The sequence below is a fragment of the Petaurus breviceps genome, unplaced genomic scaffold, assembly GCF_028583685.1.
Source record: "Petaurus breviceps papuanus isolate PSGF00001 unplaced genomic scaffold, PetGlider_PUasm1.0 90822, whole genome shotgun sequence".
NCBI lineage: Eukaryota > Metazoa > Chordata > Mammalia > Diprotodontia > Petauridae > Petaurus > Petaurus breviceps.
In genome coordinates, this window is record NW_027187351.1 from 7292712 (window position 1) to 7308903 (window position 16192).

The window sequence follows — 16192 nt, forward strand, 5'->3', positions numbered from 1 at the left end:
GACAAGGCTTAGCAAGGCCATAAGATACATTGCCAGTCCCTTCATGAATTCATCCTCTGTCTGTAGAACAGTCCTAGAACCCCTGAACACATTAGCAAAGCCCTCTCCCAGGATTTCTGTAAACATACAACAAGAAAATCCTTCTTCAGGGCTTCCGAACCAACAGAAAGGTTCCCAGACCCCTGCAACAACAGCACTGTCCTTCACCAGTGGACAGTATTCACTCTGTCTGCAGGACAGTCTCCAGACCCCTGCAACAACAGCACTGTCCCTCACCAGTGGACAGTATTCACTCTCTGTCTGCAGGACAGTCTCAGGGCTTCTTAGCGAACAGCCAGGTTCCAGGACTTCTTCAACAAAAGGACTGTCTTTCACCAGTGGACAAATCTGGCAAAACAACATCAAAACAGACAGACAAAGTACCAGCAAAACAGCCATGTCTCCTCAGTCCTTGGCAGCTCAGGGGGCAGGTCTCAAAAGTCCAGGGCAATTCAAAGCGGCCACCAGCAATTCTCTTAGTCTCTCTCTCTCCACGAGGTGCTGCTTCCAAAAAAGATCTTCTGCCTCTCTCTTGTCTCTCCAAATCTACGTCACCAGCTCCTCCCAGTTCAGGACTTTCTTTTCACATCAACAAGTCCATCCCACAGGTGGGATTAACAAACTCTGGGTTTTAACACAATCAATTTGAAAACCAAGCCAATACAGGGGAATCTTTAATTGCCATTACTATCACAGCTTGTTAACCCATTTTGAGTTGCTTTCCTTTAACAAAGCAGATCTAAGAACCTGTGTTGGCAGCGACCCTGAGGACGCTTGAGGTGCTTGCTGATACACTTGCCCCACCCCTTCCTGCTATGTCAGCAAGTTCAACTGGGCATGGAAGATTTTTAAATCCCATAACCCTTACATAGACCTAGTAGTGGTATTGCTGGATCAAAGGGCATGCATAGATTGGTTGCCTTTGGGGCATAGTTCCAAATCTCTTTGCAGAATAGTTGGATAAGTTCCCAATTCCACCAGCAGTACATAAATGTCTCAGTTTTCCCATATACTCTCCAACATTTATCATTTTCCATTTTTTTTTGTCATATTAGCCAATTACGTATGAGGTGGCACCTCCAAGTTGTTCTAATTTTCATTTCTCTAATCAAAAGTGATTTAAAGTGCTTCTTAATATCTTTAATTTCTTCATCTGAAAACTGCCTATTCATATCCTTTAACTTTTCATCATTTGGGAAATGGCTTGTATTCTCATGAATTTGACTCAGTTCTCTACATATTTGAGAAATGGGGCCATAAAGTTTGTTTTCCAGCTTTCAATTTTCCTTCTAATATTGGTTGCATTGGTTTTGTTTTAATAAAAAGTATTTTTAACATAATAAAAATTATATATTTTACATTTCCTAATGCTCTGTATCTCTTGTTTTGTCATGAGTTCTTCCCTTCCTTTTAAATTTGACATGTAGACTATTCCTTGCTCTTGTTCAAATACTGTACATATTTTGACCAGGTCTTGGTATACTGTGTGAGATATTGGTCTGTACTTTATTTGTGTACTATTATTTTCCAGTTTTCCAAGCAGTTTCTATGAAATAATGAGGTTTTTTTTTTTTATTTTGAAAGACTTGGGGTGGGACGAGGTGTCTTTGGATTTATCATACACTAGGCTACTATGATCATTGATGATTGTCTTGTGTACCTGATGTGTCCTACTGAAATGGTACTCTATTTCTTGGCCAGTACCAGAGTTTTGATGATCACTGCTTTATAATATATTTTGTGATGTGGTATTGGAAGGCCACCTACCTTTATATGTTTTTTTTTCATTAATACCCTTGATATTCTTGATATTTTGTCCTTCCAGGTAAATTTTGTTGTTATTTTTTCTAGCTCTATTTGTGTGTGTGTGTGTGTGTGTGTGTGTGTGTGTGCGTGTGTGGTAATTTCATTGGTATGGCACTGAAAAAGTAAATTAGCTTAGGTAGAATTGTCACTTTTTTAAAAATTGGCTCAGCCTTCCCACAAGCAACCACCATTTCTCTAATTGTTTAGATCTAACTTTATTTATATGAAAACAAAGTTTTCTCATTGTGTTCATACAGTTCCTGGGTTTGTCTTGGCAGGTAGACTCCCAAATATTTTATATTGTGCATAATTATTTTAAATGGAATTTTTCTTTCTACCTCTTGTTGCTGTACTTTGTTGATCATATAAAGACATGTTCATGATTTGTGTGGGTTTATCTTATATCCTCCAATTTTGCTAAAGTTGTTAATTATTGCAAGTACTTTTTTAGTTTATTTTCCAGAGTTCTCTAAATAAACTATCATATTATCTTCAGAGTGACAGTTTTGTTTCTTCATTGCCTATTCTAATACTTTTAATTTCTTTTTCTTGTCTTATGACTATATCTAACATTTCCACTACTATAATTAATAATACTCATGGTAATGGCCATCCTTACTTTACCCTTGATCTTACTGGGAAGACTTCTAGTTTACCCCATTACAGATAATATTTGCTGATGATTTTAGATAGTTGCTCCTATAATTTTAAAGAATAATCCTTTTATGCCTTTGTGCTCTAATGTTTTTAATAGGAATTGTTGCTATATTTTGTCAAAAACTTTTTCAGCATCTATTGAGGTAATCATGATTTCCACTGTTTTCTTATTGATATGGTTAATTATGTTGATAGTTTTTTCTAATATTGAACCAATCCTGCATTCCTGGTACAAATGTCATCTGGTGACAGTATATAATACCTATGATACATTACTGTAATTGCCTTGCTAGTATTTTCTTCAAAAAATTTGCATCAATATTCATTATGGAAATTGGTCTATAGTATTCTTTCTCTGTTTTAGCTCTTTCTGGTTTAAATATCAGTACCACATTTGTGTCCTAAAAGGAGTTTGTAGGAATCCATCAACTTTTCCAAATACTTTGTATAATATTGAAAGTAATTGTTCTTTAAATGTTGTTAAAATTCACATATGAACCCATCTGACCCTGGGAAATATTTTTCCTAGGGAGTTCATTAATGGCCTGTTCAATTTGTTTCAATTTGGTCTCTTAATCTTAGTAACTTATATTTTCATAAGTACTTATCAATTTCAATCAGATTGTCAGATTTATCGGTACATAATTGGGCAAAATATTTCCTCATGATTGTTTTAATTTCTTCTTTATTGATGGTGATTTCACCCTTTTTATTTTTGATACTGGATATTTAGTTTTCTTTTTTTTTCCTTTTGGAGGGCAATTGAGGTTAAGTAACTTGCCCAAGGTTAAACGGCTAGTGTTTTTGTGTGGGTGTTAAGTGTCTAAGGCCAAAACTGAACTTGGGTCCTCCTGACTCTGGGGCCGGTGCTTTACTCACTGTGCCACTTAGCCACCCCTTCTTTTTTCTTTTCAAAATCAAATAAATCAATGGCTTATTTATGTTACTGTTGTTGTTTTCCCCCCATAAAACCTGCTCTTAGAATTATTTATTAGCTCATTAGTTTTCTTTTACTTTCCACTTTATCAAGCTCACTTTTGTTTTTCAGGATTTCTAATTTAAAATTAGAAAATTTCTAATTTTCAAAATTTCTAATTCTAATTTCTAATTTGATGCTTAATTGGGGATTTGTCATTTGTCCTTTTTTTTAGTTGCATGCCCAATTCATTAAACTTCTCTTTTTCTATTTTGTTGTTGTAAAACTTTAGAGAAATAAAGTACTAAGAAATAAAATACCAAGTACTTAGTATTCCCTAAGTACTGCTTTGGTTGCATCCCAAAAATTTTCACTTTTTCTCATTGTTGTCATTCTCTTTAATGATATTATAATTTGTTTATACAATTTGTTCTTTGATCTACTTAATTTTTAGGATTAGATTAGTTCTGATTATATTTTAACCCATTTTTTCACTGCCCTTTGCTGAATATAATTTTTCTTTCATTATGATCCAATAAGAATACTTTTAATTTTTCTGCCTTTCTATATTTGCTTTTGAGATTTTTATACCCTCTTACATGATCAATCTTTGTGTAGGTGTCATATTTTACTGAGAAAAGGTGTATTCCTTTCTGTTCCCATTTTGTTTTCTCCAAAGATCTGTCATAACTTTTTTAATATTCTTTTTACCTCCTTATAGTTTCTTTCTTATTTATTTTTGGTTGGATTTATCAAGTTCCATGAGGGGACAGTTGAGGTCCCCCACTAGTATACTTTTGATTTTTATTTCTTGATGTAACTTTTTAAACTATCCTTTTAAGAATTTGGATACTATGCTATGTTTAGTACTGATATTGCTTCATTGTCTATTGCACTTTTTAGCAAGCTATAGTTTCCTTCCTTATCTCTCTTAAGTCTATTTTTGCTTTTACTCTATCTGAAATCAGGATTGCTATCCCTGCATTTTTTACTTCAACTGAAGCACAATAGATTCTGCTCCAGTCTCTTATATTTATTCTGTGCACTTCCCTGCATTAAGTGAGTTTCTTGTAAGCAACATACTATATGATTCTGGTTTTTTATCCCCTCTGCTATCTGTTTCTATTTTGTGGGAGAGTTCATCACATTCACATTTACAATTATGATGGCTACCTGTGTATTTCCCTCCACTTTATTCTTCCTCCTGTTTGTTCTCTCTCTCCTTTCACCCGTTCCCTCCTCATCAGTGTTTTGCTTCTTTATACCACCTCCCCTGATCTGTCCTCCCTTCTATCAGTCCCCCTACCCTCTCTTTATATAATCTCTTCCCCTCCTACTTCCCTGTCAGGTAAGATAGATTTCTATGTTCAACTGATTGTTTATATTATTTCTTTTTTCAGTCAATACTGATGAGAGTAAGGTTCAAGCAATGCCCATAGCCCACACTCCCATATTACTCTCTCCACTGTAATAGGTTTTTTGTGGAATAGTTTCTTCATGTGGAATAATTAACCTCATTCTACCTCTCCCTTCCTTCTGCACCCAGTGTACTCCTCTTTCTCATCACTTAAATTTTTATGTCATTCCCTCAAATTGAATTTATACGTATGCCCTCTTCTTTCTAGCCATGTTTTTAGTGACACATTTTTTAGAAGTTAGAAGTATTATTTTCCCGTGTGGGGATGTAAACATTACAGTTCTATGGAATCCTTTTTGTTTTATTTCACTTTTATAACTGTGTTTCTCCTGGGTTTTGATATTAGAGACCAAATTGTTGGTTTGATTTTGGTCTCCTTATGAAAGCTTGAAATCCTTCAGTTCCATTGAATGACCATCTATTTGTTTGTCTGGGGCTACATTGAACTATGTGGAGGTCTTGTTACTGGAGATTGCCTTTTTGTATGCCACTACAGTGAAGGACATGGAGTCTGGCTGCTGAAACTTGCCTCTTTGCCCAGGACTATGCTGAAGCACATAGAGATTGTCAGAACTGGGGTCTACCCAATCCCCTGTCTATACTGAGGCATGTGGGAGTCCTGTTGTTGGCCTCTGCCTGGTCCACTGCACTGGGGAACAAGATTTGTGTTGGGGCACTATTTTGTGGTTATTTGGAGGTGAATATAGTAGGGTTACAGTGATTTACTGCTCATTCCACCATCTTCATTCCTAGAAGTATCCCCTGTTCTTTCAATGTAAAAGCTGCTTGATATTTCTCTTTGGCTGCTTGCAAAATTTTCTCCTTGTTCTTCGTGTTTTGGAACTTTTCTATAATATAGTGAGTTTTCATTTTGAAACATCCTTCAGGTGGTGTTTGGTAATTTTTTTTTTTCAATTTCTATTTTGCCCTCTACTTCTAGGGTATCAGAGTAGTTTTACAGGATAATTTCTTGAATGGTGATGTCTAGGCTTTTTTTTTTTGGATTGACTTTTAGGTAATCTAATAATTCTTAAATTATTTCTCTTTGATCTGTTTCCTGGTTAGTTTTGCTTTTTTTTTTTTACAATGAGTTATTTCACATTTTCTTCTATTTTTTTCCATTCCATTGAATTTGTTTTATTGTTTCTTGATGTCTCACAGAGTCAATAGCTTCCACTTGCTCAATTCTGATTTTTAGGAATAATTTTTTTAGTGAGTTTTTTCTTAAGTAGATTTTTGGACCTCTTTTACTACTTTTTAAGATGTTATTTTCTCAATCTTTTTTTCTTTTACTTCTTTTAACATGCTAGTGATTCCCTTCATAATCTTCTTGCATCCCTCTATTTTTCCCCCTCATTTATTCTCTACATCTCTTATTTTTAAAATCCTTTTTGAGCTCTTCTAGGAATTCTTTTTGGGCTTCTGTCCAATTCACATTTTTCTTTGAGACTTTGTATGTAGCTGTTTTGATTTATCTTCTGAATTATTTTCTTGCTCTTTCTTGTCACCATAATAATTTTTTATGGTCAGGTTCTTCTTTTTTATTGTTTGTTCATTTTTCCAGCCTGTTTTTTCTTAACTTTTAACTTTGTTAAAGATGTGCTCTGCTCTTTGGGTGGAGGGGATATTGTCCCAAGCTTCAGGTTTTTGGTGCTGTTGTTTTCAGAACTTGTACTTGTGGTCTATGAGTTTTCCATTCTTCCAAGGTGTTATGATCTAAGGAGAAATTTTATTAGTCCTCTTCTGGACTATAATCTGTTCTTTGAATGACCATAAACATACTTCTGTCCCCCATTACTGCTATCAAGGTCCCTGCTTCTCTGTGCACTCAAGTGCTCTTGTCCCTTATGGGCCTGGAAATGTGACTCAGGCTCTTTCTCTTCCATGGCTACAACTACTATTGCTCTTCTTTACCTTCAACCTAGACCAGAGTTCCCTGTAAATGACCTACTCTTCCTTGGGAATGTTACCAGGCCCTGGTCCCTCTGTGTCCAATCCTCTTCACCCTAGCACTGAAGCCCAGAAGTGTGTATGGGTCATGCGACAGAGTCCTTCTCCCAATACCATAAAAAGATTTCCTGTAATGGTCTTCAGACCAATACTCTGATCCCCTTACTGCTTGTCAAATTAGAGTTCCCGAATTGCTGCTGCTACAGTTGTTATACCTACTTACAAGGCCTGCTGCTGGCTGCCATGGCATGGCCTGCACTGCACTGCACTTTGGGCCTCTAAAATCAATCATGAGCAGCTCTCCTGAAGACTACTGCTATGAATAACTTTAAGGATCTAATTCCATACCATAGTGAACTTTCTATTTATTCAGCAATAAACTAAAGCATAACATTCAAAAACCTAAAACATTCACAACAATATAACATAACATAACACAACAATGTAACATAACATAACAAGTTATTACTAGTTAAGTCTTATTACAAGTCTTAAACACATCATTCAGTAAGTCACAATTTCATCAATCAATATAGAGTATCCAAGTAAAATCTTCTTTAATCTTGACTTAAACCAATCATCCTTAAGGTATAGGAGAAAGTACACAACACCACCCACCCCTAGGTCACACTAAGTCACAATCTCATCAGTCAATACTGAGTACCCAAGTAATGTCTTCTTTCATCTTAACTTGAGGCTGACTTGCAAATCCCATGGCTCCTCTTCCATGGGCTGGTTGCTCCCAGATCTTGCCTGTATTCACCCAACTCTTGCTTGGATTCACACATAGGCAGCTCTCTGCTCCAGTTCTATAGCTCAGTCTACAGCTCCACTCCAATCTCTTCAAAGTTTCTGTTTCTAGGAAGACAAAGATTAACAGAGCTACAACAATAATTACACACATTGCTGGCTCTATCATCTCAATTCACTTTCTGTATGACAAAGTAGAATAACTCAACACAAAAGACAAGGCTTCTGTCTGAAAAATCAAGCACAAATCAACTGAAAAGTCCCAGGGCTTCTGTAGCAGAAGTAAAGTCATCTTTCAGGACTTCTATCTAAAAACAACAGATAGGATGCTTTTTCCTGATAGACCAACAGACAGTGTGTTACAGAGTGCCAAAATCACAAGCATTCTCCCTCTAAATTCTGCTTGGTCCCAGCTCATGATCAAGCTTTTTTCTCCTCTGTTCCTTCCTGTTCCACCCTTCCTGTGCTGCCCTTCCTATTCCCTTCTTTTGGCAAGTTCCTCCCACCATGGACTCCATGTGGTGATATTAGGCCTATTAAGGGCAGTGAAGGTCTCCAAACTCTCTTGGGCCTATTAAGGGCCACACAATGCATACTGTTTCCAACAAAGACTTGATACAGTCAAAGGTAAGGCTCAAAGACACTTGAATAGATGAAACAAACAGCAAAGTATTACTTTGCTTGCCATTACAGGGTCTGACCACCAGTCTGATGAGATAGACTTTTCCTGCCTGTCTCCCAATTTATTATGAACCTGGATAATTGTTTCACTCTAATCTTTTGTTTGTTTTGATACTTCAAAATTTAATTTGAAGGACTATTTTAACATTGTTTCTATGGGAATTTTGGAGAGTTCAGCTGAGTTCCTGTCTTTCCTCTGCAGTCTTAGTTCTGCCTCCTCACCCCACCCCCAATTAACATTTTCTAGCTAACCTTTTTTTTCTCCCAGTGCTCAGTACAATTCTCTGACCCCAGTACATGTTTAATAGATATGTCTTTTAATACAGTAATATGCTTTAGAAATATGTGTAAAAGGCTTGCAGAAAAAAGAATAATAACAATAACATGAACTACCAATTTTTAGAATATATGTTCATGAAAATATATACATGCATATATAGTGTATACATATATTGCTGCTATTTATTATTTATGCATGTGCATAATATATATGTATGTATTATGTATGCACACATATACATACATAAAAACTTCTGGGTCTTTAGAGTTTGGGATACTTTGCCCCATTTATTTCCACTAAGACACCCATCTGTTCAGTATCTACACAGGTTGTCCAGAGTCTAATCAGTCCTGGGTGAGCCTGGTCTTTAAGTATATGGAAGCTTGATTTCTTTGCCCACGTTCACTGTGTCTTTGAATACTGACCCTGGAATTCCAGGAACATATTATTTAAATCTGAGGCTTAGGCTCACATTTAGAGTATCCCAAAAAGGGGAAGTAAAAGAAATGATAAAGGTGCCTTGGTGGCGCAGTGAATAGAACACCAGCCCTGAAGTCAAGAGGACACTGTGTTCAAATCCAGCCTCAGACACTTAACACACACATACACACACACAAAACTAGCCATGTGACCTTAGGCAAGTTACAACCCCACAATTGCCCTCTGAAAAGCAAAAAGCAAAAAAAAAATGTTAGGTTGTAATTTATATTAGACAATGTCTAATATAAATTAAGTTTGGGACAGAAATTCCTTTCATATAAAAGAAATACTACAAAATACAATTTTACAAGTGAATATTAACAGTAAGACAAATTAAAAAGTAATACCATTAAGTACTACTATAATAAAAGGTTGATACTTTACAAATGCCTGTGTATTTTGTTGCATTTCTGATTAGTCATTTTACATTGCATAAAGCTCATGAGGTTACTTTGAACCCCAGACATATCTAACCCAAGAATGATGTTTAATCATCTATTCTGAAAAATAGATACAAAGTGAAAAAGGTGCACAGCTCACCTAGCTGAGTTCATCCTCCATGTGGTATAGATAAAATTTAGCTCCTGGTAACCTTCTACATTCATTTCTAAGTATCTGGTCTACTATTTCTTCAGAAATAAAAGGTACTTCAAAAGTGCTTACATATTGGCCCCTTGATGATCAAGGATGTTCTGGAAAGCCTATCCTTCCCAGGCAACAACATAATCCTGACCTATTAAACATTGGTATGATAGCATAGACATCAAATACTGCTCTCAGTTAGCTGTTTTGTTAAAAAGGGATATAATAAATTACTTCATATTAAGTTAAAGTATAGCAATATATTTTTTCTAGGGATATTTTCATTTTATCTGGGGACAATCAATGCTTCAACACAATATAATTATTTCTAAAGACAGGTTTTTACATGTTAGAAATAATAGGAGCAAGGTCAGTAGGGAGAAGGGTACTCAGAGCCATTTCTTCCTCCTCTGGTTGTGGCCTCTTCTGCGGTCGTCACAGTGCCATGTTGGGACAGAGCTTGCACAGGTTCTCCACCTCCTTGGTTTGCAGGAGGAGGGTAAGGGAAGAACCTGCCGTTTTCAGTGGAAAACAAATGGCTATTGTTGGCAATGATGACTGTATTCTTTGGATGTGGATTTGCTGCACCTTTCCTCATAGTAAGACATCAGCTGCTTAAGAAATAAGACTCACCTATGTAAGAATCAGACTTCAAGAACAACCACTTAAAAAAGCAGTTTTGAAGAATGTAGTAAACAACCAAATAAGCCTATTAAATGAAAAAAAAAGACAAGAAAGTTATGGGCCCTCAAATAATATACACACTCATACATGTATACTTACATACATATATGCATGTGTGTATATATATATATATATACACATACCTATATACATTTGTGTGTGTGACAACCATGAATATAAATTTTACCATTACAGAATTGTGCAGTGCAGATGAAAAACAACTGATACATGGGAAAACATGACTTCTTATGATCATAGATTAAAAGATGGACAGGATATTGGAGCTTGTCTATTTGAACACACTCATTTCATAAATGAGGAAACAAGCCTAGTGAAGTTATTGACTTACCCAAGGTCACACAGACGACCAAAGTGGCAAAGAAACAATTTAAACTCAGACTAACTCTGATCTCAGTTGTTTTTCCACTACATTTCATTGCACCCTTAATTTAGGGGGAAAAAAATACACAGTCTTTATGGGTTTATCTATTATATCTGGTACAAAGAAGAGTTCTTAAAGTTGAAGTCAAAGTACTTAGATTCAAATACTGAGTAGGCCTCTTCTTATGCCTGTGACTATGAAAAATTCACTTAACCTCTCTGAACCTCAGTTTCCACACCTATAAAATAAAACAGCTGGACCAGATGAACTCCAAATTCCTTCAAACTTTATATCTATGATCTTATGATCATATGTATTCCTAATATGGAAAAGCTATGGCAAATCCCTGCATACCATCTACATCCCCTGTAGTCATCTACATATTTAGTTATCTAAATTGGTAGTTATGATTTGCAAAGTTCTGTATCCACTGAGTGTAACTAGCTGCCCTAAAGTTCTTGAATATCTATTTCCTGTGGGGGATAAGTTCTGTGTTTATGTACAGTGCAGTATAAAGAGAAAGAAAGTAGATGTGCCTATCTCAGTTATCACCAAATTCTCAATTAAAAAAAATAAATTTGTATCTGAGCCAGATTCAGTTGAGTTGGACTTTTTGACCCCATGTGTAGTCTTCTTGGCAAAGGTACTGAAGTGGTTTGCTATTTCCTTCTCCAGTGGATTAGGCAAAGAGTGGTTAGGTGATTTGTCCAAGATCTGGGGTCAGAGTTGAACTCAGGTCTTCCTGTCTGGGCGCAGTGCTCTTTCCACTGAGACGTTCAGCTAATAAATGAATATTTGGTGAATTGATCTGAATTTGGATATAATTTATTCTAATGAAGGTAATTATGTTTTTGAGATTCAGTACAAAGAGATCTTTGGGAGAGAATCGAGAAAGTCACATGATTATAGAAGGTTTAGAAAAAAAGAATTGAAAAAGCTGTTGATATTTTAGAATATGTGAATTTTAAAGAAGTCTACTAATTTTTCCTTTTCTTTTTTTAATTTTGAAAAATTTTATATCTAGATGGGGGGTACTCAAAGGAGCACAAGGAAGAAAAGAAAAATTTTGGGTATGTAAACCTTTCCAATTAATTTCCAACTAGAACATAAGAACTTTAGATACTTTTTTTTATTTGCTGCCTTACTTTTATTGTCAATTCATATTGTAAGTCACTGAAACAAGGTCATGGCTTTGATATTTTCTCCAGCACAGAATCCATCAAGCTTAGTAAGTCATAGTAATGGTTTTCCTCAATTGTGTTCATTTTAACAACCAAGGAAGAAACCACAGTACTTTCAAAAATGAGCAGAATTTAATATTATTCTCCCATATCTTTTTACAAGGTAAAAGACATATAATGAAATGCAATATCATGACAATAAAAAAGAATGAATCAAGTATTAAAATGCTGAAATGAATGTCACCCTCAAAATGTCCCCAAGGAGATGGGAGTTTCATTTCCTAATTAACCCTGAGTCTCTAACATAACTGAGAAGGGCAGCACCCATTCAGTCATAGAAAGATCCTATGGATTTCTTTTTCTTCTCAGAAGTGCTTTTGGAAATGCTAACTTCCTGACAAGACAAGAGAGCACTGAACAGTCTACTAATGGTTTTTCATGGCACAGAAACTGCAGTCCAGAGTACATAGGACTCTTGGTGCTATAGGCTGTAGCATGCTGAGGTCTCTCAGAACTGCAATTTCCTCTGCAGGTCATGTCACCCCTGGTATTGTATAGAAATGGCTGCTATTTTTTCATCTTCCTCTCTCTACTTCCTCCCACCACTCCCTATATAGGGAGACTCCTAGCCTTAAAAAGTTTTATTAATGCCTTTCATTTTTTTTATAGTGGTGATTTTTCAATACACAATGCCACCATTGGTCATTTTCTTTTAGCAACAACATGAAATCCCTAGTTATTTTTAAGTGGTGTATGTGAAAAGTACGCCCATTTAATGAATGTCTTTTGGGTGATGCCTCTACACTGCTGAGCCAACATAAAAGCTTCTGAGAGTTGCAATACAAAGAAAATTTTCTTCATGATAAATGTTTGTTCAGCCACAAGTATCATTGGAATATGATGTTCCTTGAATGGAGAAAAAAATATCTTCAAAGTATCATTCTGATCATTTAATATTTTGCATAAACTATAGAACTATGACTAAAGGATTTCAAATTCAAAATATTTTTCTGTATAGTGGTCTGTGGTCTGAAGCTTGGTCTTGCTGTTTTCTTGTTCACTCTTACTAACTTCTACATGTTCTGTGTCCTATTCAAATATGTTCTCCTCCTCCAATTTGATCTGCATAAGCTGGCTATAGAACACAATGAACTGATCCTACAATAAAACATATTCTTCTTCTTTCATCCTATCCAATGCAAATCCTAACCCTAAATCCAACACTGTCTTTATTTTTTTTTAATTAGAGTTTATTTCATTTTGACTTCTAATCATTAGATTGGCACTGTCTCTATTAGGAATTTGGTTCAATATGTGGATTCAAATAGTGTGGAGTAAATAGTTCAAGTGAATTCAAACTTCTAAAAACATCTCTATCATGAAATTTTAGATTGCAACTTTCAATGTAAAAATTTTACTTGAGATATTTGCAAATGTACATTATAAATGTACAAAATATAAATGTACAAAATATAAGTGTGTGTATACTTATATATACAAATGCATTCACACATACATACACACAACTGTATAAATACACAGTGCCTGGCATATAGTAGGCATTTAATAAATGTGTGTTCTCTACTCTTTTCTTCTCCAATGTTCTCCACTCCTACCATGATTGTGTCTTATAAAATTAATAATTATGAAACAGAGTGAAAAAGATTTAGAGTCTTCTAAATAATCTTTCCTATTCATTTTTCAAGGAAATAAAAAAATCCAGATGATTTCAGAGAGGCATGGGATGTCATATAAACTGATACAGAGTAAAGTGGGAATAACTAAAAGAACATTTTATACTATAAATAAATATTATAAAAATCAATACTTTTGAACACTTGTTAAACAGATGGAGAGAGAAATGAATAGAACTAGGAGGATAATTTATAAAATAGCAATAACTTTGTAAGGAAAAACAACTTTGAAATCTGTAGAACTCTGATAAATGAAAAGAAAAGAATGAATGAAAAAACAGATCATCATGAAAGAATGAATCTAGAGGAATATTTGTGAAACATGCTATTCTTCTAATGGAAGAGATGTAATGTACTCAGAGTATATAAAATGAGACATATATTTCTTTGGCATGGCTTAATAAGGGGAATTTTTTCTTGATTATACATATTTATGCTAATTCATTTCTTTTCCTTTTTTTCCTCAATGATGTGGGAGGTAAAAGAAAAAGTGAATACATTTCTGTTCATTAAAAGTAAAATTTATTGTAAAAATACAAAAAAAAATCAGAAGCTTAACTATTTCTACAAAAAAAAAAACCCATACCTTTCTGGAAGTAATGTTCAGGGTGTATTTTGTTGAAAGGAGATAGATGGGAAAGTGGAGAGGGAAGAGGAGTCAATGAGAGGAAGAGTAGATTAAGGGCAAAATGAATCATAACAGATTAAAAAAAAACAAGCCAAAAATCCTCTAGGCAGAGAGTGGATTGTGTGAAGGAAAGTTCACACAGAAAGAAATAAAGCCTAAGAGCTTGGAATTGGACTCTGTGTCAAGGAAAAATAAGAGGGGAAAGAAGGCAAAAATACATTTCATCAAACCTAGCTCTCTGGTGCCGAACATATTTTTAATTCACCACCATCATCCTTTACATGATGAGGAGATGGGAAACAGAGAAAAGGAAAAGAATATAAGGATAAGATTGAGGGAAATACACAAATAAGCATTAATATGAATAGGATTAATTCACTCACAGAAAGGAAGAGGTTAACAGAATAAATTTAAACACAAAATCCCACCATATCTGGTCAGCAAGAAATATAAAGATGAGTAGAATTAAAGTAAGAGCCTGGGACAAAATTTATTATATTTCAGCTCAAGTTAAAAAAACAGGGATAGCTATCATTATTTCAAATAAAGTAACAGGAAAAACCATTTTGATTAAAAGATATATAGAGTGGGGTGGCTGGGTGGCTCAGTGAATAAAGCATTGGCCCTGGAGTCAGGAGGACCTGAGTTCAAATCTGACCTCAGACACTTGACACAATTACTATCCATGTGACTTTGGGCAAGTCAGTTAACCCCAATTGCCCTCCAAAAACAAAAAACAAAAAAACAAAAAAGATATATAGAGGAAACTACATTTTGCTGAAGGAAACCACAAACAATGAATAAAAATATTATACATATATTCATTGAATCATACAACATCTAAATGGTTAAAAGAAAAGTTAAATGAGTTACTGTAAGAAATCTATGATAAAACTATAATACTGATGGTCATCAATGTATCACCTTTCAGACCCAACTAGATATAACCAAAAAAAAAAAAAAAAGAATTTAAAGGTTTGAATTGGTTTTAGAAAAGTTAGATATCATAGGCCTCAAGTGATTATTATTAAATGAGAATAGAAATTATCAGTTTTTATAGCAACTTTCATTAAAATTGACCATATATCAGAGCATGTAAATCTTTCAAAAATGCAAAAAAATGTTAACTATTAAGAATTTTTACTTACTAAAATGAAATACAATTATTTTTGTTAAAGAACCATTGAAGAATGATTAAAAATTAAATGGAGAGTAAATAAATATATTTAAAATAAATAAATAAAACAATCTAATCCTAAAGAATTTGTGGGTCAAAGAATATATCATAGAATTGATTAGGCAATGACAGCAATGAGATAATGTTTCCAAATTTAGTGGATCTTTATTCTAAATGTCTTCATCCACAAAAATGAGAAAGTACAGATCATCAAAGTAGAACTAAAAAAAAACAACTAAGAAACCAAAATATTTTTTTAAAGTGGAATAATGTAGAGATTCCTAAAATCAAAGAAATGAGAAAAATAAAAAAAATGAATTATTAAAAAACTAGGAGCTTTTAAAAATAAAATAATGGGGGTGGCCAGGTAGCACAGCGAGTAAGAGCACTGGCTCCAGTGTTGAGAAGACCTGAAGATCGAATCCCGGGCTCAGACACTTAGCACCCACCCAGAAACACCTGGCCGTGTAAACTTGAGCAAGTTACTTAACCCCAATTGCTTAGGGGTGGCCGGGTGGCTCAGCAAGTAGGAGCGCCAGCTCCAGTGTCGGGATGACCTGGATCAGGTCCGGGCTCAGATATTCAGCACCACACCCAGAGATAACTGGCCGTGTAGCCTTGAGCAGGTTACTTAACCCCGATTGCTTTAAAAATAAAATAAAATAAAATAATGATAGACATTTAAAAAAAAAAAACTTTAAATAGGTTGACTTTTTTAAAGGGAAAATCAAATTTCCAGTATGGGAAATGAAAAACTTGAATTCACAGAAAATAAAGATATGGATTAATATTTGCAAAAGTTTAAAATGGATTAACAGAACAAAAAAGAGCACTTAAAAAATTTTGAGAAGAAATTAATTCCAGCTCTAAACATATGCCCAAATGAAA

At 34.7% G+C, this 16192-nt stretch overlaps 1 protein-coding gene across 2 annotated transcripts in view; it reads left to right on the forward strand.

The window, feature by feature from the left end:
- The window catches only part of TINAG (tubulointerstitial nephritis antigen), a 213661-nt gene that overhangs the window by 188567 nt on the left and 8902 nt on the right, over positions 1-16192 (forward strand). For both annotated transcript variants that reach the window (XM_069070639.1, XM_069070640.1), the window contains exon 10: positions 11649-11694. In XM_069070639.1, the coding sequence (XP_068926740.1) occupies positions 11649-11694 (46 nt within the window). The remainder of the gene's footprint in view (positions 1-11648; positions 11695-16192) is intronic.